Source organism: Thalassophryne amazonica, chromosome 7 (genome assembly GCF_902500255.1).
Source record: "Thalassophryne amazonica chromosome 7, fThaAma1.1, whole genome shotgun sequence".
Taxonomy (NCBI): domain Eukaryota; kingdom Metazoa; phylum Chordata; class Actinopteri; order Batrachoidiformes; family Batrachoididae; genus Thalassophryne; species Thalassophryne amazonica.
Window position 1 is genome coordinate 55,235,735 of NC_047109.1, and position 22,784 is coordinate 55,258,518.

At 44.4% G+C, this 22,784-nt stretch overlaps 1 protein-coding gene across 1 annotated transcript; it reads right to left on the bottom strand.

Moving 5' to 3' along the window:
- Nucleotides 1-532: 532 nt before the first annotated feature.
- On the bottom strand, nt 533-22,454 carry LOC117513961 (C-type lectin domain family 9 member A-like). Its single transcript, XM_034174224.1, has 7 exons — nt 22,156-22,454; nt 21,869-21,949; nt 14,212-14,313; nt 4,566-4,760; nt 1,638-1,789; nt 1,292-1,410; nt 533-814 (listed from the first exon to the last, which is right to left on the bottom strand). The coding sequence occupies exons 1-7, from the start codon at nt 22,217-22,219 to the stop codon at nt 670-672; spliced, it is 858 nt and encodes a 285-aa protein (XP_034030115.1). The 5' UTR covers nt 22,220-22,454; the 3' UTR covers nt 533-669.
- Nucleotides 22,455-22,784: the final 330 nt, after the last annotated feature.

Below are 22,784 nucleotides of genomic sequence, written 5' to 3' on the forward strand. Positions count from 1 at the left end.
AATGCGTGACTCATCAGATGGGGCCTAATCCAATCTAATTAAACTTGGGAGTTTAACTGCTTATTCACTACATTCTTATGGTGCTCGCATGTGACGTTTTATTTAATAATTGGGTTACATCTTTATGGTCCCCCGTTGCGAGGCCTGAATATTTGTAAATTACATTACATATTTTGATGTCCCGTGTGGAGGCTCTAATAAGTAAATTGTTACATTATTTTGGTGCTTCCATGTGAGGCCTGAATATTTGTAAATTTTACAGTATAAATACACATCATTTACCATAATTGTTTATACTGTATGCAGTGTCTTGTCCCTTGTTTGGGAAAGTCTATGATGTTTCCAAATAGCAATCATGAAAAAGACATAAAATAATGTTTGTTTTTTATGGTGTTAATGATCATTTAATTGATTTCAACAGCCGAAATAATAATTGAATGTACTTTATATTACACAACATATATTAACGTACATAGCACAGCATCAAGAAATTAAACATGATGCTAACTTAATGGGTACAAAGAAATCTAGCAAGACTCCAAAACACTTTATCATATGTGTTAAAGAACAAAAGAATTAACAAAACAACTTGATAAAAAGCAGTACATAGGTTTGTAAGTTCTGTCCACAGACACACACCGTGACAAACCAAACAGCAAGGCAAAAAGGTCATTGATAAGACTTAAACAGGACTTTCGCCTCACAAAGAAGTTTGTTGACAAAATAGTTGTTTTGTTTTTCCCAGCTTTTTGTGAGATGCTTGTTTGGGTTCAGGAGGGTGTACACTCTGTCTGATTGTCTGTTCGCCCAGAACCTTAAAACACAGAGCATGAATATCAGTGATCATACTGTTTAAATCAAATAGAAAATCCTTCAAATCAGAACAAATCAAATGTGTAGTTTATAACCATAGGTGAAGAAGGTTACAATATGGAGCGGTTTACACGGTGGTGTAGTGGTTAGCACGGTTGCCTCACAGCGAGAAGGTCAATTACCACCTTTGGCCTTTCTTTGTGGAGTTTACATGTTCTGCATGGGTTTTCTCCTGTTCCCTCCCACATTTAAAGGCATGCAGGTTAGGTGAATTGGAAACTTTATAATTATCCAGGTCTCCCTTGCAAAAGAGATCTCGATCTCAATGGGACTAACCTGGTTAAAGGTTAAATTAAAAATTTATGTTTACCACATCACATCACCACAGACAAAACTGGTGATGTAACCTCTCAGCTTGTTTTGCCTGTGTGTGCAGCCGTCAGACTGTACTTAATACAAGAATCAAAGTCCTTCTTACCCGAGAGTGTCATTTTGTCCATCAACCCACTGCCAGTAGTTTTGAGAAGTTCTTCGTAAACCGATCCAGTATCCATGATACATGTCATAATAGTACTCAGTGTGATTATGGATGAATTCCTGTTAATAACAAGTGGCAGGCCATCAGAAACATTCACAACAAACTTTGAAAGCCTAAGCGTTCAGAAAATGCCTTTCTTATTGGGTTTTTTTTTTTCACTGTAGGTTGGATCATTCTCAGCCACTCACCATTCATTAATTATATAATCCCAGAACTGATTTATTTATCATTTAAAGTTAAACAGAATCAAAATATCTTTATTGTTGCTGATGACACCAAGCCTGACCTGTTCTTGGAGACTCTCAATAACCACCAGATCTGCTGCGTTTTCTTGACAGTATTTTTGGCTATCTTCCCATGTCTTCCAAGGCCACCATTCATAAAACAAGTAGCATTTCTCTTGGAACAGAATCCAGCCAGTTCGACACTGGTTGCACGCTGTTGTCAGAAAATACACAGATAATTGAAGTGAGAAAAGAAAAAGAGTTATGACAGGAAATAAACCTGAGAAGTCAGTTTTGATCAAAATTACACACACACACACACACACAGAGAGAGAGAGAGAGAAAAAAGCTCACAGCATCTACCAGCATGTGCATCAGCGCTATGGGTGCACGTATTGGACTGTTTCAACTACAAATAGCATTTACACAGCACTTTTCCATCTGATGCAGATGTTTTGTAATGATGCCTCATATTCACACATACACACACACTGATTTCAGGGTGCTGCCATGTAAGGGGCTCAACTGCACACCGGTAACAATTTGGTGTTGCCTCTAGTCCATCAACCTAAAGCCAATTTTGACCTAATACTGTATGTACCACTTAAGGAGACTAGACACCGCTAAAGCCAGTCTCCCATTGCCACTTATTTGGCCCCTATTAACATCTGTATTCCAAATGTGAGGTAATCCGGTCCGAGTGCACACAACAGCAGTCAAAATTTGTGTGTCATACAATTATTACCAGATCACTGCAGCTTACACTCACAGTATGCATATGCACTAAGGTCTGTGGTTATAAAGTTACAAAACAAAATTGTATCTCTTAACATTTGAAAAAAAAAAGTTTTTTCTGGAGTACAACATACCTTTCATAGGATTATGGATATATATATTTCCAGAGGAGATTTAAAGAGGTCGGGCAATGGTGTGTATTTGAACTGTACAAACACTAACTGCTGCACTCCACAGATAACGCAGCCTGCATTGTATTTTAACTTTAGTTTACATTGTAGCCTGGTATCATCAAAATAATGGGGCAGCGCAGCCTCATTTGAATCCCTGCGTGATATCACGGGATTTGACCACAGCGTGCTAGTGCACAACACAAACATGGCATCACTTCACACGGAAAGATGGTGTACTGTTTTGTTTTCAGGTGCATTCACCAAAGCAGCCATGAAAAGTGGAGATTTTTTTGGTTCCCAGTGGAGATGGGAAGATGAGGCAAATGGGAGAGGTTGTGTTGGTAAATTTTAGTGAGATTTAATGTCCATAATAATAATGGGGCTGTCCACAGAAGTCAATTTTTGCGTCATATGCTCTTTCATTTAGCCGCTTTATCGCCGACCCTCAAATGAGACTACGGTGCCCAATTGATGCTGCATAATCCACATTCAAGTGGACATTATTTATTACAAGAGGCACTGACAAAATAAGAACAACACCATCTGTACAAGTGAAATACATGCCTGGTGTGTACAGTCTGGTACCCCTATGGAACAAATACTCCATTCAACCTATGCGCATACCTCCACAGTGCTCTTGTCAGACTGATGATTGGAACTGTGCACCTCAGCATGCCGCCGTGCATCAAGTTGGACAAATAATGTGATATACTTTTCAATTTGATTAATTTTTCAGTGATGCCAAGCTGTGTAGGCCATGGTGTAATGAGGCTGTATCATAAGTGTTGTTTAGTCCCATTAAGTGTTATGAACAACCTGCTTGCCCCATTGACTAGTCGTCTAAAGGACCTTCGTAATTTTGTGTCTGTCAGGGAATTGAACTGAAGATGCCATTTCTCTCTCTCACCACTGGGCCATCACCTCCTGGTGCTCAGGACAGCACCTTGCCTAAAAGTCTGAATGCATGAATATGACTTTATCCAACTTTGGATAACAAAGATGAGACTCTCCCGCCAATCAGCAGTTTCCCAACTTTTGGAGTTCATTTTGGCCCCTGTCAGGATTTCAAATCCAGTGAGAAAAAATTGAGGTGGAATGTGATGCGTTTGGGGCAGCATGGTGGCTTAGTGGTTAGCACTGTTGCCTCACAGCGAGAAGGTCATGGGTTCAATTCCTGCCTGTGGCCTTTCTGTGTGGAGTTTGCATGTTGTCCCCGTATTTGCATGGGTTTCCTCCGGGTGCTCTGGTTTCCTCCCACATCCAAAGACATGCGGGTTAGGTGGACTGGAATCTTTAAATTGACCATAGGTGTGCGAGTGGGTGTGAATATGTTTGTTTGTCTGTTTGTGGCCCTGTGACAGACTGGCGTCCTGTCCTGGTTGTACCCCACCTTGCGCTCTATGACTGCTGGGATAAGCTCCAGTGACCCGTGATTGGACTAAGCGGTTGAAGATGAGAGTGAGAGTGAGGCGTTTGTGACAGTACTCACATTAGCCACCAGGCATCGCTATAATGCTGAACAGCATGGTGTGCACAAGAGGATTGCCGGAAGCATGGAAGAAGAGCTGTTAGGCTAAGAGCTGAGCAGATCGTGCCACAAATCATTTGTGTCCATAATGCATCACATAATATGCAGTTCTTGCATGTGAGATATGGCAGCAAGTGAAAAGAAGTTTGGAAAGTTTTTGGAGAAAATTCATCAGCACTTTATATCAACAATGCTACCTACTTTGATGTCTGACCGAAAAAAATTCAATTTATTTTCATTTATATAGCACCAAATCACAACAGAGTTGCCTCAAGGCGCTGCATTGCAGCACATAGCATTGCGTATGCATAATTTTATGCATAATTTTGTTAAACATTTTTCATCTGCGCTAACAGAGTGTGCCTCTTTGACTTTTTTTTTCACTGGATCATTTTGCAGGACTAACAAACAAGTCAGTGCACATTTTCCATTTTCATGCAGTAAAAATGACCAAACAGGAAATAGAACAAATAAAACAGGAACAGGCTGAAGAGCAACAGAATGATGACATTAATATGGAGGATATACTGTGAGCTACATAATGAGTCTCTTACTTCTTTCTGGACAGTATTGTGTCACTGGAAAGTTGTCAAACTGAAGGATGACTTCCATGGTCCAGTTCAGACCCTCTATCTGTCTGCTCAGCTCATCTTTGTCATGCTGTAAGACCGTCTGCTGTGACATCAGCTGCTGATTTTCTCCTCTGAGGTCACTGATGTTTGTGTTTGGTGCATTCGCCACCACACTGACTGCAGTGACAGTTACAACAGAACACATTGCTGACTGAGTCATAGTTATTTTATTTTTTATTAAAAATATAAACGATACAAACTCAACAATGATAATACTGTATGTTCTGGGGTATACATCAGACCTGTCAAAAATACATTGTGTTGAGGAAAAAAGTATAAAGTTGCAGTAGAGTATAAGCTGCCCCTTTGGAACTCACTTTATAACACAGCATTTCCCTTGGGGCAAGTTTAGCAATGGACCACTACTCAGTGTTGCACAGGTGCACACCACAGCATGTGCTGTTACTTAACATAAGGACTTAACATAAGGAAAAATAAGCAAGATGGTCAAGTAAATGTACACTGGTTACATATTGTGTGTTGTTTGGTGCAGTTTGGACAAAATAAATCTTCAGGCATGGATTGCTGGCCTACAGCATTGGAAACACTGCAATAAATAAATAGTTCTTATGATTACTGATTTTTTATTGAACTCACTTTTTCTTTTTCTTTTTTCTTGGTATGTAAGTCATATCGAAGTTTCAAGTCAAGTCTTCTAGCATGTGTACTTGTGCCGCATGTTGCTACATCTACCACAGAAGTCTTTGGGGTGGGGGCAACTACACAGGCAGAAAACCAGTTCATTGTCAACATTTGATTTCACAATCCTTTCCTTTTGTCTGTTTGCTATGTGGGTTTGTGTTCTGTAAGGGTAACTCACCCTTGTGTGTCTTAATTGTTTGAGTGCAACCTTAGTTTTTCTTTTCATATTTCTTCCTGTACGGTGCACAATTTCATTAAAGGACTCAAGGAATCTGGAGGAATTACAATGCATAAACAGCAACAGTGAAAGCCTAAGCTGACCCATGATCTCTGATCCCTCAGACATTTTTGGAAAGTTGGACACAGTATGCTCTGGACCAAAGATGAAAAGGACCACCCATACTGTTATCAGCAACAAGTCCACAAGCTAGGGTCTGTCATGGTTTGGGGTTGTGTCAGTGCCCTTGGCAAAGATAATTTACACTTCTGTAAAAGAATGAATGAATAAATTGCTCTGAGTTTTTAGAGCAACATATGTTGCCAAGAAGACAACCTGTTTGGGTCGCCCATGTATTTCTCAATCAAACATTGCAAAACCACATTCTGCACACACTACAAAGGCATGGCTGCGGTAGAAGAAGAGATAGGTACTGGAATGGCCTGCCTGCAGTCCTGACCTGCCTTCAATAGAGAATGTGCGGAGAATTTTGAAACAGAAAAAAATACAATGACAACGCCCTGTACCGTTGCACACCTTAAGACGTGCTTGCAGGAGGAGTGGGACAAAATTACGCCTGACATGCTTCACGCCTTGGTATTCTTAATGCCATAAAGTCTTTTATGTGTTGTTAGCAAGGATGGCAACAAAGTGATAAATTCTTCAGCATCTCACCTTTAAAAAAAAAAAAAAAAAAGTGCTGCAAACAAAATAAAAGATGAAATATCTTGGGTTCATACTGTCTGCAATGAAATAAAAGCCAAAATAAATGTAAGGATTCCTTTTTTAAATTTTCATTTTCCATACTATCCCAACTTTTTCTGATTCATGGTTGTATGCCATGAACAATTATGTTACTTCCAATGGCAAAAAAGAGGGTCTACCCCAACCCGCTACTTGCAAGGCTGTGCAAGGTTTTTCTTCTGGCCACCATCTTGTGATGGTCAACAAAATGCCCTTTTGATTGTCCAGGTGTTTTCATTTTCATTTTGTCATTTTATTTGTTAACCCGCACTGCAGTGTGGGTTTACTTTGTGTAGGCTGATTACACCTGAGCTACGTCTGTTGTTTCTCAGTTCTTTAATGGCTGAGTCAACTGGTTCCGGGTGGAGCGGAGATAGTTTGAAAACATGCCGTGCATATTAGGGCTCTTACTATTTAGAATAGAAAAAATAATTTTATTTGGACCATGAATGTGCGCTTTACTGTAGGTCTGGATCACAGGAGACAATGAAGATGCAACAAATAGTTGAAGTCTGATGTTTTATTTGCTGACATATTACGAGGTCTATTAGAAAAGTATCCGACCTTATTATTTTTTTCAAAAACCATATGGATTTGAATCATGTGTGATTGCGTCAGACAAGCTTGAACCCTCATGCGCATGCGTGAGTTTTTCCACGCCTGTCGGTTGCGTCATTCGCCTGTGAGCAGGCTTTGAGTGAGGAGTGGTCCACCTCCTCGGCGGATTTTCATTGTCAGGAAATGGCGGAATGATTTGAGCTTTTTTCCCATCAGAATTTTTTCAGAAACTGTTAGAGACTGGCACCTGGAAACCATTCGAAAAATTTATCTGGCTTTCGGTGAAAATTTTACGGGCTTTACAGAGAATAAGGACTGTTACTACAGCTTTAAGGATGCTCGGCGCACCGCGCTCTGTGCCGCCATCGAGAGCCACAAACCACCGGATCATTTCTAAATGGATGGCTCTGTGGAGACGGGGCCGTCGTATGCACTTTCTCTGGTTATCACAAGAGCTGGACATCAACCATTTTCCGGCAGATTTCACTTTTAACAAGAGATTTTGTCATGGAAAGCCGAGCGGAGGCTTCGCGCGTCACGACCGATTTACTGATGGAGTGAGACAAAGGAACACCTCCGTTTGGGTCTCACAGGACAGATTTGAGATGGCGTTCAGACAGCTGTCGGTGGTTTTTCCATCGAGTGATTATCCGAGAAATTGTGGATGTGCCTGGACATGCCAGAACATGTCCCGTGAGGCTTCATCACGGCGTTGCTGTGCGCCATGCGGCACCGCCGCGACGCACGAAGCCTCCGCTCCTCTTTCCATGACAAAAACTCCTGTAACAGTGGAATGTACCGTTCATTTCCAAACTGGACGCTGTGTTTTATCTGGGACGTCGTCTGACTAGCACAGGAATTGTGAAAAGATGTGGACATCAGCACTTTATCGGCACATTTAGACAGACGTGCGGAGGAATTCCACACACTGTCTCCACAGAGCCATCCGTTTAGAAATGATCCGGTGGTTTGTGGCTCTCAATGGCGGCACGGAGCGCGGCGCACCGAGCGTCCTTAAAGCCGTCCTTAAAGCTGTAGTAACAGTCCTTATTCTCTGTGAAGCCCGTAAAATTTTCACCAAAAGCCAGATAGATTTTTCGAATGGTTTCCAGGTGCCAGTCTCTAACAGCTTCTGAAAAAATTCTGATGGAAAAAAAGCCCAAATCATTCCGCCATTTCCTGACAATGAAAATCTGCCGAGGGGGCTGGACCACTCCTCACTCAAAGCCTGCTCACAGGTGAATGATGCAACCGACAGGCGTGGAAAAACTCACGCATGCGCACGAGGGTTCAAGCTTGTCTGACGCAATCACACGTGATTCACATCAATATGGTTTTTGAAAAAAATAATAAGGTCAGATACTTTTCTAATAGACCTCGTATGTTGAGCAAAGTGTTTGCAAATGGACTTTCTACACCGATGTGGTTTTTGACCAAAGCAGACTGTGTGGTTACTCTTAAATAGCTGTTGTGTGGGCCGCCAGAAGAGGAGGTACTGCTGGCCCACCACCAGAGGGTGCCCTGCCTGAAGTGCGGGCTTCAGGCACGAGAGGGCGCTGCCGCCACGGACACAGCCGGGGGTGACAGCTGTCACTCATTATCTCATGACAGCTGTCACCCATCTACACTTCATCGTACTACTGCATAAAACCCGGACGTCATCTCCACCTCATTGCCGAGATATCATCTACCTGTGAAGGTAATATTCTCTGCTGTATCTGAACTTAACACTGACTTTATAGTCTGAACTTCTTTGCAGCCGTTTTCCTGTGGGTGTTGCCTTATCTGTGGGATTGGCGTTTTGGTGTGATCAGCGACGGCTTCGCTTCACACCCCAACCAGATAAGTGGTTAACAGGAGCTGCACGAGTGTGTGATTAGAGGTGGAGGTGACTTTCCACCTTCTGACTGTTTTTGTTACTGGGTGTGCACACACCCACATCTCACTGTTTGTGCTCCTCGCCAGCAGTACCAGATCCAACAGTCGGGGACGGTGATCACCTGGGAATTCGGGACTTGGCGGCTCCAGTATTCACCAGGTTCGGTGGCGGCGGAAATCGTATGGTTCCGGCTCTTCTCAGGACAGACGTCTTCTATCCTCGAGCCTGCCCACACGTCACCTTTGTGTATTGACTGCTATCAGATTCTGAGATTGTCTGTATATTCGTTGTGCACATTCACAACATTAAATTGTTACCTTTTGGCTCATCTATTGACCGTTCATTTGCACCCCCTGTTGTGGGTCCGTGTCACTACACTTTCCCCAACAGGATATCTCGGCCAACGTCATGGATCCCGAGGGGCGTCAACCATCTGTTGGACAGCCAATGGAAGAGCAGGGTGCGCAGGCGTCGGCTGGAGGCGTGATTGGTGAGTTGCAGCACATCCTCACCGCCTTTACCACTCGGATGGACCTGATAACCGAGCAAAACGTCATCCTTAATCGCAGGATGGAGGCTCTCACCGCGCAGGTGGAAGCGCGTGCTCAGGGCGCTGCTGCAGCTCCTCCGCCTGCCGACCCGGTGCCGCGCTTGGGCTACAGCACTTTGGGAACAGAGTTCACGGCTCCTCGCCTCTTATACTGGGTTTGTGAGGGAGCTCAGAACTGTTTTTGATCACCCTAACAGAGGCGAAACCGTGTCTACCGTGCTGCTGTCAATGAGACAGGGGCGCCGCAGCGCAGCCGAATATGCAGTCGACTTCAGCATCACGGCTGCGAGATCCGGCTGGAATATGACTGCGCTCCGCGCCGCCTTCATAAACGGACTGTCGTCGGTCCTGAAGGAGCACCTGGTGGCTAAGGAGGAACCGCGGGATTTGGCTGAGCTTATCGATTTGGTTATACGATTGGACAATCGGTTAGAAGAACGCCGACAGCAGCGAGGCGAAGGGCGTGGTCAGGCACAAGCCGTCCCTCTTCCTCCCGGGTTCGAAAGAGAGCCGTCTTCCCCACGCTCCACAGCCACAGAGCTCCGTGTGGCTACAGCTCCCCCTGCTGACGGTGCTAGGGACACGAGCAGGGCCACATTCAGACAGAGGAGGCTGGTCCACGGGGAGTGTTTTGTCTGCGGCTCGAGTGAGCATCAGCAGAGAGACTGCCTCAAACGGTCAAAACACAAACGCCCGCCCTTAGAGACTGGGCTGAGGGGGGGGTCAAAACATTCACGTGGGTCATACACATCTGTCAACACGACTCCCAGTTAAAATCCTGAGCAGGGATTTAACCCTTCAAGCCCCAGCACTGGTGGACACGGGGTCAGAAGGGAATCTGCTGGATAGCAGATGGGCAAGGGAGGTAGGGCTCCCTCTGGTGGCGCTTTCTTTGTCAGTGAAGGTGCGAGCACTAGATGGCACTCTTCTCCCTTTTATCACACACAAGACACTACCTGTAACCCTGGTAGTGTCTGGGAATCACCGGGAGGAGATTGAGTTTTTTGTAACTCCTTCTACCTCCCGCGTGATTTTGGGCTTCCCATGGATGATTAAACACAATCCCCGGATTGATTGGCCGTCTGGGGTTGTGACTCAGTGGAGCGAAACCTGCCACCGGAAGTGTTTAGGATCCTCGGTTCCTCCCGGTGTAAATGCTAATGAGGAGGTTAAAGTCCCTCCCAATCTGACGGCGGTGCCGGTTGAGTACCACGACCTTGCTGACGTCTTCAGCAAGGATCTGCCGCTCACCCTTCCCCCCGCACCATCCGTACGATTGTGCCATTGAATTGGTCCCGGGCGCTGAGTACCCGTCCAGCAGGCTGTACAACCTCTCATGTCCTGAGCGCGAATCAATGGAGACCTACATCCGGGACTCATTAGCTGCCAGGCTGATCCGGAATTCCACCTCCCCGACGGGTGCAGGTTTCTTTTTTGTGGGCAAGAAAGATGGCGGACTCCGTCCATGCATTGATTACAGGGGGCTGAACGACATAACGGTTCATAATCGATACCCTTTACCCCTGTTGGATTCAGTGTTCACGCCCCTGCATGGAGCCCAAATTTTCACCAAACTGGACCTTAGGAATGCGTATCACCTGGTTCGGATCCGGAAGGGAGACGAATGGAAGACGGCATTTAACACCCCATTAGGTCATTTTGAGTACCTGGTCATGCCGTTCGGCCTCACTAATGCCCCCGCGATATTCCAAGCATTGGTAAACGACGTCTTGCGGGACTTCCTGCACCGATTCGTCTTTGTATATCTGGATGACATACTCATCTTTTCCCCGGACCCTGAGACTCATGTCCAGCATGTACGTCAGGTCCTGCAGCAGTTGTTGGAGAACCGGCTGTTTGTGAAGGGCGAGAAGTGTGAGTTTCACCGCACCTCTTTGTCCTTCCTGGGGTTCATCATCTCCTCCAACTCCATCGCCCCTGATCTGGCCAAGGTTGCGGCGGTGAGAGATTGGCCCCAACCAACAAGCCGCAGGAAGCTGCAACAGTTCCTCGGCTTTGCAAATTTCTACAGGAGGTTCATTAAGGGCTACAGTCAGGTAGTTAGCCCCCTGACAGCCCTGACCTCTCCAAAAGTCCCCTTCACCTGGTCAGATCGGTGCGAAGCCGCGTTCAAGGAGTTGAAACGCCAGTTCTCATCTGCACCAGTTCTGGTGCAGCCCGACCCTAGCCGCCAGTTTGTGGTTGAAGTGGATGCCTCTGACTCAGGGATAGGAGCCGTGCTATCCCAGAGCAGAGAGACCGATAAGGTTCTTCACCCATGTGCCTACTTTTCTCGCAGGTTGACCCCCGCTGAACGGAACTATGACGTCGGCAATCGGGAACTCCTTGCGGTGAAAGAGGCTCTTGAGGAGTGGAGACACCTGTTGGAGGGAGCGTCTGTGCCATTCACGGTTTTCACTGACCATCGGAACCTGGAGTATATCAGGACCGCCAGGCGGCTGAACCCCAGGCAAGCCCGCTGGTCACTGTTCTTCGGACGTTTTTACTTCCGGATCACCTATCGCCCCGGGACCAAGAACCAGAGATCGGATGCCTTGTCCCTGGTACACGAAGACGAAGTCAAAACTGAGCTGTCGGATCCACCGGAGCCCATCATTCCGGAGTCCACTATCGTGGCCACCCTCTCCTGGGACGTGGCGAAGACCGTCCGGGAGGCCCTGGCACGGAGCACGGATCCCGGAACTGGGCCGAAGAACCGACTGTACGTCCCACCAGAGGCCAGAGCTGCAGTATTGGACTTCTGTCACGGTTCCAAGCTCTCCTGTCATCCAGGGGTGCGAAGGACCGTGGCAGTTGTCCGGCAGCGCTTCTGGTGGGCGTCTATGGAGGCCGGCGTCCGGGAGTATATCCAGGCCTGCAAGCCTGGATATACTCAGCAAGGCAGACCACAAGAGGTCCCAAGGCCTTCTCCAGCCGCTTCCTGTGCCTCATCGCCCCTGGTCCCATATCGGCCTGGATTTCGTCACGGGCCTCCCGCCGTCCCAGGGCAACACCACCATCCTCACGATAGTGGACCGATTCTCCAAGGCGGCCCACTTCGTGGCCCTCCCGAAGCTCCCAACGGCCCAGGAGACAGCAGACCTCCTGGTCCACCACGTCGTCCAACTGCATGGGATACCAACTGAAATAGTCTCGGATCGTGGTCCCCAGTTTTCCTCTCAAGTCTGGAGGAGTTTCTGCAGAGAACTGGGGGCCACCGTGAGCCTCTCGTCCAGGTACCACCCACAGATGAACGGACAGGCAGAACGGGCCAACCAAGAGTTGGAACAGACCCTCCGCTGTGTGACATCTGCGCACCCGACGGCCTGGAGTAACCATCTGGCCTGGATCGAGTATGCACATAACAGCCAGGTGTCTTCTGCCACCGGCCTCTCCCCATTTGAGGTGTGTCTGGGGTACCAGCCCCCATTGTTTCCCGTGGTGGAGGGAGAGGTCGGTGTGCCCTCGGTCCAGGCCCACCTGCGGAGGTGCCGTCGGGTGTGGCGCACCGCCCGTTCTGCCTTGTTAAAGGCCCGGACGAGGGCTAAGGCCCATGCAGACCGTCGGCAGTCCCTGGCCCCTGCATACCAGCCCAGGCAGGAGGTGTGGTTATCAACGAAGGACATCCCCCTCCAAGCGGACTCAACTAAGTTGAAAGACAGGTACATTGGACCATTTAAAATCCTCAAGATCCTCAGCCCTGCCGCAGTGAAGCTCCAACTCCCGGCTTCACTGCGGATCCATCCGGTTTTCCATGTGTCCAGATTGAAACCACACCACACCTCACCCCTCTGTGCTCCCAGTCCAGCGCCGCCTCCTGCCCGGATCATTGACGGGGAGCCGGCTTGGACAGTGCGCCGGCTCCTGGACGTCCGTTGAATGGGCCGGGGGTTCCAGTATTTGGTGGACTGGGAGGGGTATGGACCCGAAGAATGCTCCTGGGTGAAGAGGAGCTTCATCCTGGATCCGGCCCTCCTGGCTGATTTCTACCGCCGTCACCCAGACAAGCCTGGTCGGGCGCCAGGAGGCGCCCGTTGAGGGGGGGGGGGGTCCTGTTGTGTGGGCCGCCAGAAGAGGAGGTACTGCTGGCCCACCACCAGAGGGCGCCCTGCCTGAAGTGCGGGCTTCAGGCACGAGAGGGCGCTGCCGCCACTGACACAGCCGGGGGTGACAGCTGTCACTCATTATCTCATTACAGCTGTCACCCATCTACACTTCATTGTACTACTGCATAAAACCCGGATGTCATCTCCACCTCATTGCCGAGATATCATCTACCTGTGAAGGTAATATTCTCTGCTGTATCTGAACTTAACACTGACTTTATAGTCTGAACTTCTTTGCAGCCGTTTTCCTGTGGGTGTTGCCTTATCTGTGGGATTGGCGTTTTGGTGTGATCAGCGACGGCTTCGCTTCACACCCCAACCAGATAAGTGGTTAACAGGAGCTGCACAAGTGTGTGATTAGAGGTGGAGGTGACTTTCCACCTTCTGACTGTTTTTGTTACTGGGTGTGCACACACCCACATCTCACTGTTTGTGCTCCTCGCCAGCAGTACCAGATCCGACAGTCGGGGACGGTGATCACCTGGGAATTCGGGACTTGGCGGCTCCAGTATTCACCAGGTTCGGTGGCGGTGGAAATCGTGTGGTTCCGGCTCTTCTCAGGACAGACGTCTTCTATCCTCGAGCCTGCCCACATGTCACCTTTGTGTATTGACTGCTATCAGATTCTGAGATTGTCTGTATATTCATTGTGCACATTCACAACATTAAATTGTTACCTTTTGGCTCATCTATTGACCGTTCATTTGCGCCCCCTGTTGTGGGTCCGTGTCACTACACTTTCCCCAACAAATAGCAACAGGAAACAAAATTGAAACTGTCAATTTATTCTGGATTCCAGTATAACGAGATGTCTCAATCTATAATTGGAACACCTCCTTAGAATTTAGTCAGTGTGTAGAGTGTAAACTCACAGTAGATGATGATTGCAATGCTGGCCAGAAGAAGGACGCACAAAATCCCCAGACAGACAGCCAACAGACAGACTATCTTAGACCGTTCAGCTGCTTTGCCACCTGTTTGTGATTTAGAAATGTCATATTTAGACCATCATTTATTCTCATTATTAGTGTGGTTGTAATTATTATTATACTGGGTGCTATTTTTCTTCTACCTGCATATTAATTATGATTATTTTGATGTTAAAATGACTGAATCAACATAATAATAATCAAATTATTGCTGTGAGTTTAATCAGGATACAAATGTGTGACAATATGCATTATGAAGCTGAAAATATGTTATAGTACATTGTTAAAAATGATGTTTGACCATAATCTAACAATAAATAAATAAAATATCTGTATTCTATTCTATTCTATTCTATTCTCACTCACTCACTCACTCACTCACTCACTCACTCACTCACTCACTCACTCACTCACTCACTCACTCACTCACTCATCTTTAACTGCTTACTGCAATTAAGGGTTACCAGGGGGCTGGAGCCTATCCCAGCAGTCCTTGGGTGTGAGGCGGGGTGCACCCTGAACAGGACGCTAGTCTGTCACAGGGCCTATTCTATTCTATTCTATTCTATTCTATTCTATTCTATTCTATTCTATTCTATTCTATAACAATTACTCCATCTCAGAGCTTGAAGCATTGTCAATTCATCAAAGAGTTTTCATAACTCAAAAACAGTACAAAATAATAGCAGTGTGTTTAAGTGAGTAAAGCTCAAAATCCTTATAATAGCTTTATTTCCATCCACACAAATGCATTGGGAACACTGCACATTCTATTCAAAATCAAAGTATGAAGAAGCATTTTATGAGAATTGTTATTACTTGACAGAAAATGAAGAAAAAAGGAAAATTACACTGCTCAAAAAAAAAAAAATAAATAAATAAAAAATAGCAGTGTCTGTATTTTTCTTTACAAACTCAAGCATTTACTGTATAAACTGAAAAATACTTTAAGATTTATATTTCCTGCGACTAACTGAACTAATATTTAGTTGTATAATCACTGTTTCTGAGAACTGCTTCACATCTGTGTTGCATGGAGTTGACCAACTTCTGGCCCCTGTGAACAGGTATTCCAGCCCAGAACAACTGGACTACATTCCACAAGTTCCTCCACATTTCTTGGTTTTGACTCAAACAGCATTTTTGATGTCACCCCACAACTTTTCTATTGGGTTAGGGTCCTGGGAATGGGCTGGCCACTCCATAACATTAATCTTGTTGGTCTGGAACCAAGATGCTGGTCACTTGTTGCTGTGTTTGGGATCATTGTCTTGTTGAAACACCCATTTCAAGGGCATTCAAACTGATCCATGATCCCTGGTATGCGATAAATAGGCCCGACACCGTAGTGTGAGAAACATCCCCATATCATAAGGTTTGCTCCGCCATGCTTCACTGTCTTCACAGTGTACTGTAGCTTGAATTCACTTTTTGGAGGTCGTCTTAAATCTGTCTATGGCTCTTCAATGCAAAAAGCATAATTTTGTTTTTATTAGTCAACACAATGTTGTGCCATTTCTCTTTAGCCCAGTCGTGTTCTTTGGCAAATTGTAACCTCTGCAGCACATTTTTTTCAACAGTGGGACTTTGCAGGGGCTTCTTGCCCATTGTTTGGCTTCACATGTCTAATTGTTAGAGTACTCACAAGTAACTTTAGACCTTCTTTGATCACCCTAGAGCTTATTATTGTCTGAATCTTTGCCATTCTGGCTATTCTTAGATCCATCTGACTGGCGGTTTTCTGTTTTCTTTCATGTCTTTCTGGTTTTGTTGCCATTTTAAAGCATTTGAGATCATTTTAGCTGAGCCATCTATCTTTTTCTGCTCTTCTTTATATGTTTTTCCTTCTCCAATCAACTTTATAATCAAAGTAAAGGGTTATTCTGAACAATGTCTGGAAGACCCATTTTACTCAGATATTGAGAGAGAAATACGCTACAGCCAGTGTGTACAACATCGTTGCCTTCGTCCTTAAAGGCTCCTTCACACATAGTGCGAATACATACAACTCAGGGCGACTCACGGGGGTAGAGCTCGCACCACAAAACATTGCGCCGACGGGCAGGTGTGCACGATGCTCATGGCCGACACCTGCTGCGAGAGGGATTAATGGGCTTGCACAGCGCACACTCTGTCTTTCAGCTGCTGGTGTGCACAAATAGTTGTAGTAACCGGTGTATGAGACAGCTGTGATTTTACATGTTTTGCACACGATTCCTGCTTCATCCGCACTTTATGCGCAAATCGACCAAATTCACACTATGTGTGAAGGGGCCCTAAATAAGGGCCACCTGTAATGGTGTAATAGGGGTCACAGAAAGAAAAACGTAGACTGTAAGGTTTTTGTAACAGCCTCATATTCCTTTCTCTTCACTTTCTGTAAATTATTAACACATTTGATTAAAACATTTCCTTCATGCTTTGTGTTATAAAAGTTAATGTTGTTAATGCTCTGTCATTTACAGTTGTATGCAAAAGTTTGGGCACCCCTGATAATTTTCATGATTTTCCTTTATAAATCATCGGTAGTCTGGATCACAAATTTCAGTTAAATATATCATACAGCAGATGAACACACTGATATTTGAGAAGTGAAATGGAGTTTCTAGTATTTACAGAAAGTGTGCAATAATTATTTAAACAAAATTAGGCACGAGCATAAATTTGGGCACCTTTGTCATTTTATTGATTTGAATACATTTAGTACTAATTATTGGAATACAAAATTGGTTTGGTAAGCTCATTGACCCTTGACCTCCTTACTCAGGTGAATCCAATCATGAGAAAGGGTATTTAAGGTGGACATTTACAAATGTTTCTCCTCTTTGCATGTCTTCTAATGAGTGGCAACATGGGAGCCTCTAAACAACTCCCAGATGACCTGAAAACAAAGATTGTTCAACATCATAGTTTAGGGGAAGGATACAAAAAGTTATCTGAGAGATTTCAGCTGTCACTTTCCACTGTGAGGCACATAGTGAGCAAATGGAAGACCGCAGGCACAGTACTATAGTTAAGGCCCGAAGTGGCAGGACAAGAAAATCTCAGATAAGTTGAAGCAAAGGATGGTGAGAAAAGTCATAGTCAACCCACAGACCTGCTCCAAAGACCTACAGCATGATCTTGCTGCAGATAGTGTCTCTGTGCATCATTCAACTATACAGCACATTTTGCACAAGGATGAGAGAGTAATGCAGAGGAAGCCTTTTCTGCATACACATCACAAACAGAGTTGCTTGAGGTATGCTAAAGCACATTTGGACAAGCCAGCTTCATTTTGGAATAAGGTGCTGTGGACTGAAGAAACTAAAATTGAGTTATTTGGACATAACAAGGGGCAGTATGCATGGCTGAAAAAGAACACAGCATTCCAAGAAAAACGCTTGCTACATAGAGTAAAATTTGTAGGTGGTTCTATCATGCTGTGTGGCTGTGTGGCCAGTGCAGGTACTGGGAATCTTGTTAAAGTTGAGGGTCATATAGGTTCTAGTCGATATCAGCAGATTCTTGAGAACAATGTTATGAATCAGTGACAAAGTTGAAGTTGCACCAGGGCTGGATCTTTCAACAAGACAACCCTAAACACTGCTCAAAATCTACTAAAGCATTCATCCAGAGGAACAAGTACAATGTTCTGGAATGGCCATCTCAGTCTCCAGACCTGAATGTTATTGAAAATCTGTGGTGTGATTTTAAGCGGGCTGTCCACGTTTGCAAACCAACAAACCTGAGATGTTTTGTAAAGAAGAATGGTCCAAAATACCTTCAACCATAATCCAGACTCTCATTGGAAGCTATAGGAAACGTTTAGAGGCTGTTATTTCTGCAAAAGGAGGATCTACTAAATATTGATGTATTTTTTTCTGTTGGGGTGCCCAAATTTATGCACCTGCCTAATTTTGTTTAAAGAATTATTGCACACTTTCTGTAAATCTTATAAACTTCATTTCACTCTCAAATATCACTGTGTTTGTCTGCTACTGTATATGATATATTTAACTGAAATTGCAGATCCAAACAACCAATGATGTGTCAAGGAAAATCATGGAAATCATCAGGGGTTTGCAATCGATTGCATACAACTGTATATTTACCATTCTAATTTGGCTTACTAATTGATTTTGACTAATAGATTGCTATTTTATTACTGCTGTTGTTGTGTGTTGGGGGGGTGTGGCTGGACATTTTGGTGTTCTTTTCTTTTCTTTGCTCTCCAGGTGGTATGCAAACTGATTTATTGTCTGTGGAGAAGGTGCTGGCAGAAGAGTCCTTCACCCTCATCAACATGATGTGCAGCACCTGTGGATGGTGCTCACGTGCAACCTTAAAGACTTTCAGCTGAAGCAGATAATGAGATGGCATTCTGCATTTAAGTCATGTGTGATTCAAGCAGAATTGCCGGGAACTCAACCTTGTGATGTTCGTTTGTGAGACGCTGAGGACCGCGCCTGGGTTTGACACATCGTGCCTGTGAAGGAGGAAGGGTGAGGGACACATGCTGTCAGCACACATCAGAGGTGATTAATTGTTTGACTAATTGTTAATAGTAACTTGGTATTTTGTTACGCAGTATATTTGAACTTTGATGAGAATTGTGCAGCTCGCTTCTCACTGCCGTGGCATGCGGACTGATGATCCTCCACCTGTTGTGAGAAGCTGCTCATTTACATAAAGCTTAAATACAGACCTGAATGTGTTGCTGATAGTGTGTGCCTTTTGAAGGATATTAGTTGTAGCTGCTGACTTACCTCACCTTTTCTATCCTTCGCAGAGAGTCGGTTTGTCGTGTCCACCTGGGGGGTGTTTGGCGGTGAACGTGGGTCCAGAAGCGCTGGGCTTCGATCCTTTTGGGTGCTGGAGAGCGTGCCATCCTTCACTCCGCCAGACTGACGCAGCTTTTGTTTGTACACTTTGTTATGCACCAAAGGGTAGAAAAATAAATTGTTTGTTATTGGAACCGCTTTCTGGTTATTTTAGCGCTGGGTTCCGTCAGACGCAGGTCCGCTCCTCAACCCGCGTCGACACATAACAGCTGTACAAGTTTGCTGTGATAGCATTTAACACTCAGTGTATTGAAATGTTTTATGTGTCAAAGGTTATACTGCAGAACAATGCCATGGATGAGGGAAGTAGAGCACAGATAATATTGATCAATCAATCAATCAATCAATTTTTTTTTATATAGCGCCAAATCACAACAAACAGTTGCCCCAAGGCGCTTTATATTGTAAGGCAAGGCCATACAATAATTATGTAAAACCGCAACGGTCAAAACGACCCCCTGTGAGCAAGCACTTGGCTACAGTGGGAATGAAAAACTCCCTTTTAACAGGAAGAAACCTCCAGCAGAACCAGGCTCAGGGAGGGGCAATCTTCTGCTGGGACTGGTTGGGGCTGAGGGAGAGAACCAGGAAAAAGACATGCTGTGGAGGGGAGCAGAGATCAATCACTAATGATTAAATGCAGAGTGGTGCATACAGAGCAAAAAGAGAAAGAAACAGTGCATCATGGGAACCCCCCAGCAGTCTACGTCTATAGCAGCATAACTAAGGGATGGTTCAGGGTCACCTGATCCAGCCCTAACTATAAGCTTTAGCAAAAAGGAAAGTTTTAAGCCTGATGAGGCGAGACATTCGTTAATCAGTGCATGATGACGGAACAAGCAGAAACGATCTATGAGACTGATTGTGTAAATTAAATGATCTTGCATGAATATGCTTTTATTGAGTTGAGGCTACATATATTTATTGGATGGAAATCCTGCACATAACTGAACTGAGTTCATCCAATGAGTCATTTTTTTTTAGTGTGATGAGGTGACACATTATTTCATCAGTGCATGATGAATGATCAGGAACGGACCTTGAGCCTGACTGTCTTATACCATCAAATGTTTTCATTCAATGAACTTTGGCACATCTTGAGACTGTATATAAGTGGCATGAAACTGAACGTACTTGTATTTGTATTCAGACCTGTACTCTGTATGACATCTACCTTTAAAGCTTTAAATAACAAAAGATCTTAGAAACTGAAACCTCTTTCCTCTGGCATCTCATGTGTGTGTGCCAGAGAGTTTTTAGGTAATTTTTCTTAACATTTTAATTTGAAATACAATGTGCAGTGTTCCTAATGCATTTGAGTGTAAGGAAATAAAAGCTACTTTAAGGATTTTGTTATGGTTTAGGACCCGGGAACTCTAGGAACTGGACCCCAAAACGCAGAAGCCAAAACAAGGAGGGATACAATGCAAAACAAGGTGTTTTACTAATGTCAGGGGAAAAAAAACAAAACAAAATGACATTAAACAATCCAACACATCCGAAAATGTCTTTCAGACAAAAAGGGAGGTGACGTGAAAAAACCAAGGAAATCAAAAACTCAGGGAGCTCTGCAAAAGACAGAGACTAAAAACGTGCTTACAACAAAAAACAACATCAAAACGTGACAGCGAGAGAACATAATAATAAAGATCAGACCTTCAGTGTAGCTGGCACCAGAAGAGTGGCAAAGTGATCAGGAAGGAGGACGAATAAAACTTCTCTCAGACAGATGTGTGACAGTCTGCACTGTGTGTGCACTCTGTGCACTCTGATTTATCGTCTAGTTTATATTTGCGCAGGTCTGCAGGTCTGCACTATGATTTCTGTTATAGTTTATCTTTCTTTTGAATCATCTGTGAGTAAATGTGGAAATATCTGGTGCTATACTTGATGTGGACATGTCCTGTCTCTGGCAATCAGTCTGTGAGCAGGACTTATGTCCTTTTTTTTGTCCTTTATTTAACACAATGATGAGAGAGTTTGAGGGGAGAGCGAGGAACTGCCTGCAGCCAGACAGATTTTTCTTTAAATTGTTCACATGTGCGCGCACAAACAAATCGTCCGTGAGTGGACTGGAGATGTCCAGCCTTTTTACTGGATGTGGACATGTCCTGTCTCTGGCAGGACATGTCCAGGCAGGACTTTTATGGACTTTATTTAAACATAGTTGTGAGAGAATTTAAGAGCTAGTAGCTGCAGCAGCAGCAGCTGTCAGGCTGCAATCAGCATTTTCTATGCTCTTTTTGAGCGTGTAGTTTTACTGCATTGTGTACACGGTATAAAAACAATCCTGCATGATTTATACTTTGGGAACAATGGAACACAGCAGGAATCATAAATTGGTGTTGGGTAACGTCGTATTGTGAGGGTGTGGCTTCCAGTCACGTTGCGTGCCGTCGCTTTGCTCTGACTTGAGTTGAACCCATTCTTCCTTTCTGTGTCAAGCACAGGACACAAAAAAATTTAACATGTTTAATTTTTGGCGTCCGATTTGCTTCGTCCTTTGCGTCCCTTGCGCTATTGTGGTGTTGAGCTGCATCATCTAGGTTCATCTAGGTTGCTTCCACGTGGCGTCGTCATGACGCCGCACGAGGCAAATCGAAGCAGGCCCAGTGTGAAAGGAGCTTAAGCACACCACACTCTCACAGCCAAAACAACCCAACAGAACCAAACCACAACAGATTTTACACTTTACTCACTTTTTTAAATACACTCCTATTATTTTGAACACAACTGTAGATGATGTGTCAGTGTTGCCCCAACATTTTCATACTTACCTGCTGCTGTGGTGATGTTTTTATCTGTAGCAGGAACTTTACATTTGACTTCAGAATAAACTGTCTGCTCCGCATGTTGCCCTGAAACACAACAGTAATATTTAAAGGAAAATAAGCTGGCAGAACAGGTATAAAAAGCATCATTGAACTTTGCATGTTTGAAATTGCTTTTCAATTTGTGTAAAAAACACACACACTCAGAAATATGTTCAATAGAAAGATTCAAATTAAGATATTTTTATTCTAGGAGTGCCATGTTTGGTTTTCATAAAGAAACAGACTCTTACCTTTTGGAGGAGGAGGTGTGTTATTGAAAACCACTGTAGAATAAGTGAGTTCTTCCTCCATCATTAGCTGTCACAAACTGTGTTTTGTTTTTGTAGATCAGGGAACTATAGTCAAGTCTAAGAGACAAACCGCTGCCGCTCAGTGGTGTGAGTGATCCAAACCAGCAGTGTCAGGAATACATACACAGTGATTCTTCCTCTGACCTTGGAATTCACAGGCGTTGTGACATGTTTTGTCAGAATAACGTCTGAGCATGCTGCAATAGGCTTTACAGTCTTGCACAAATTGTCCTTTTGCATGTGTGTGTGGTATTGTCTTCTCAGAGGTGTGTTTGTAACAAACAAATTCAAACACCACTGCAGATAAGCAAATCATTTATTTATAAAAATGAGCTAATATGTTATAACTTGTATGTATCTTGCCCTTGAAATAAATAAAGTTAAATTTTATATTATTTGGTTTATTAATTACGTCCGCCAAGGACGTAATAAAATCTTCTGCACTTATTTATTTATTTGTCTGTCTGTCTGACTGTAAGCAGGATTACGTCAAAACTACTGCACAGATTTTTGCGAATTTTTCAACATAGACAGATATTAGGCTTTGAAGTATTCAAAACTAGGCTTCA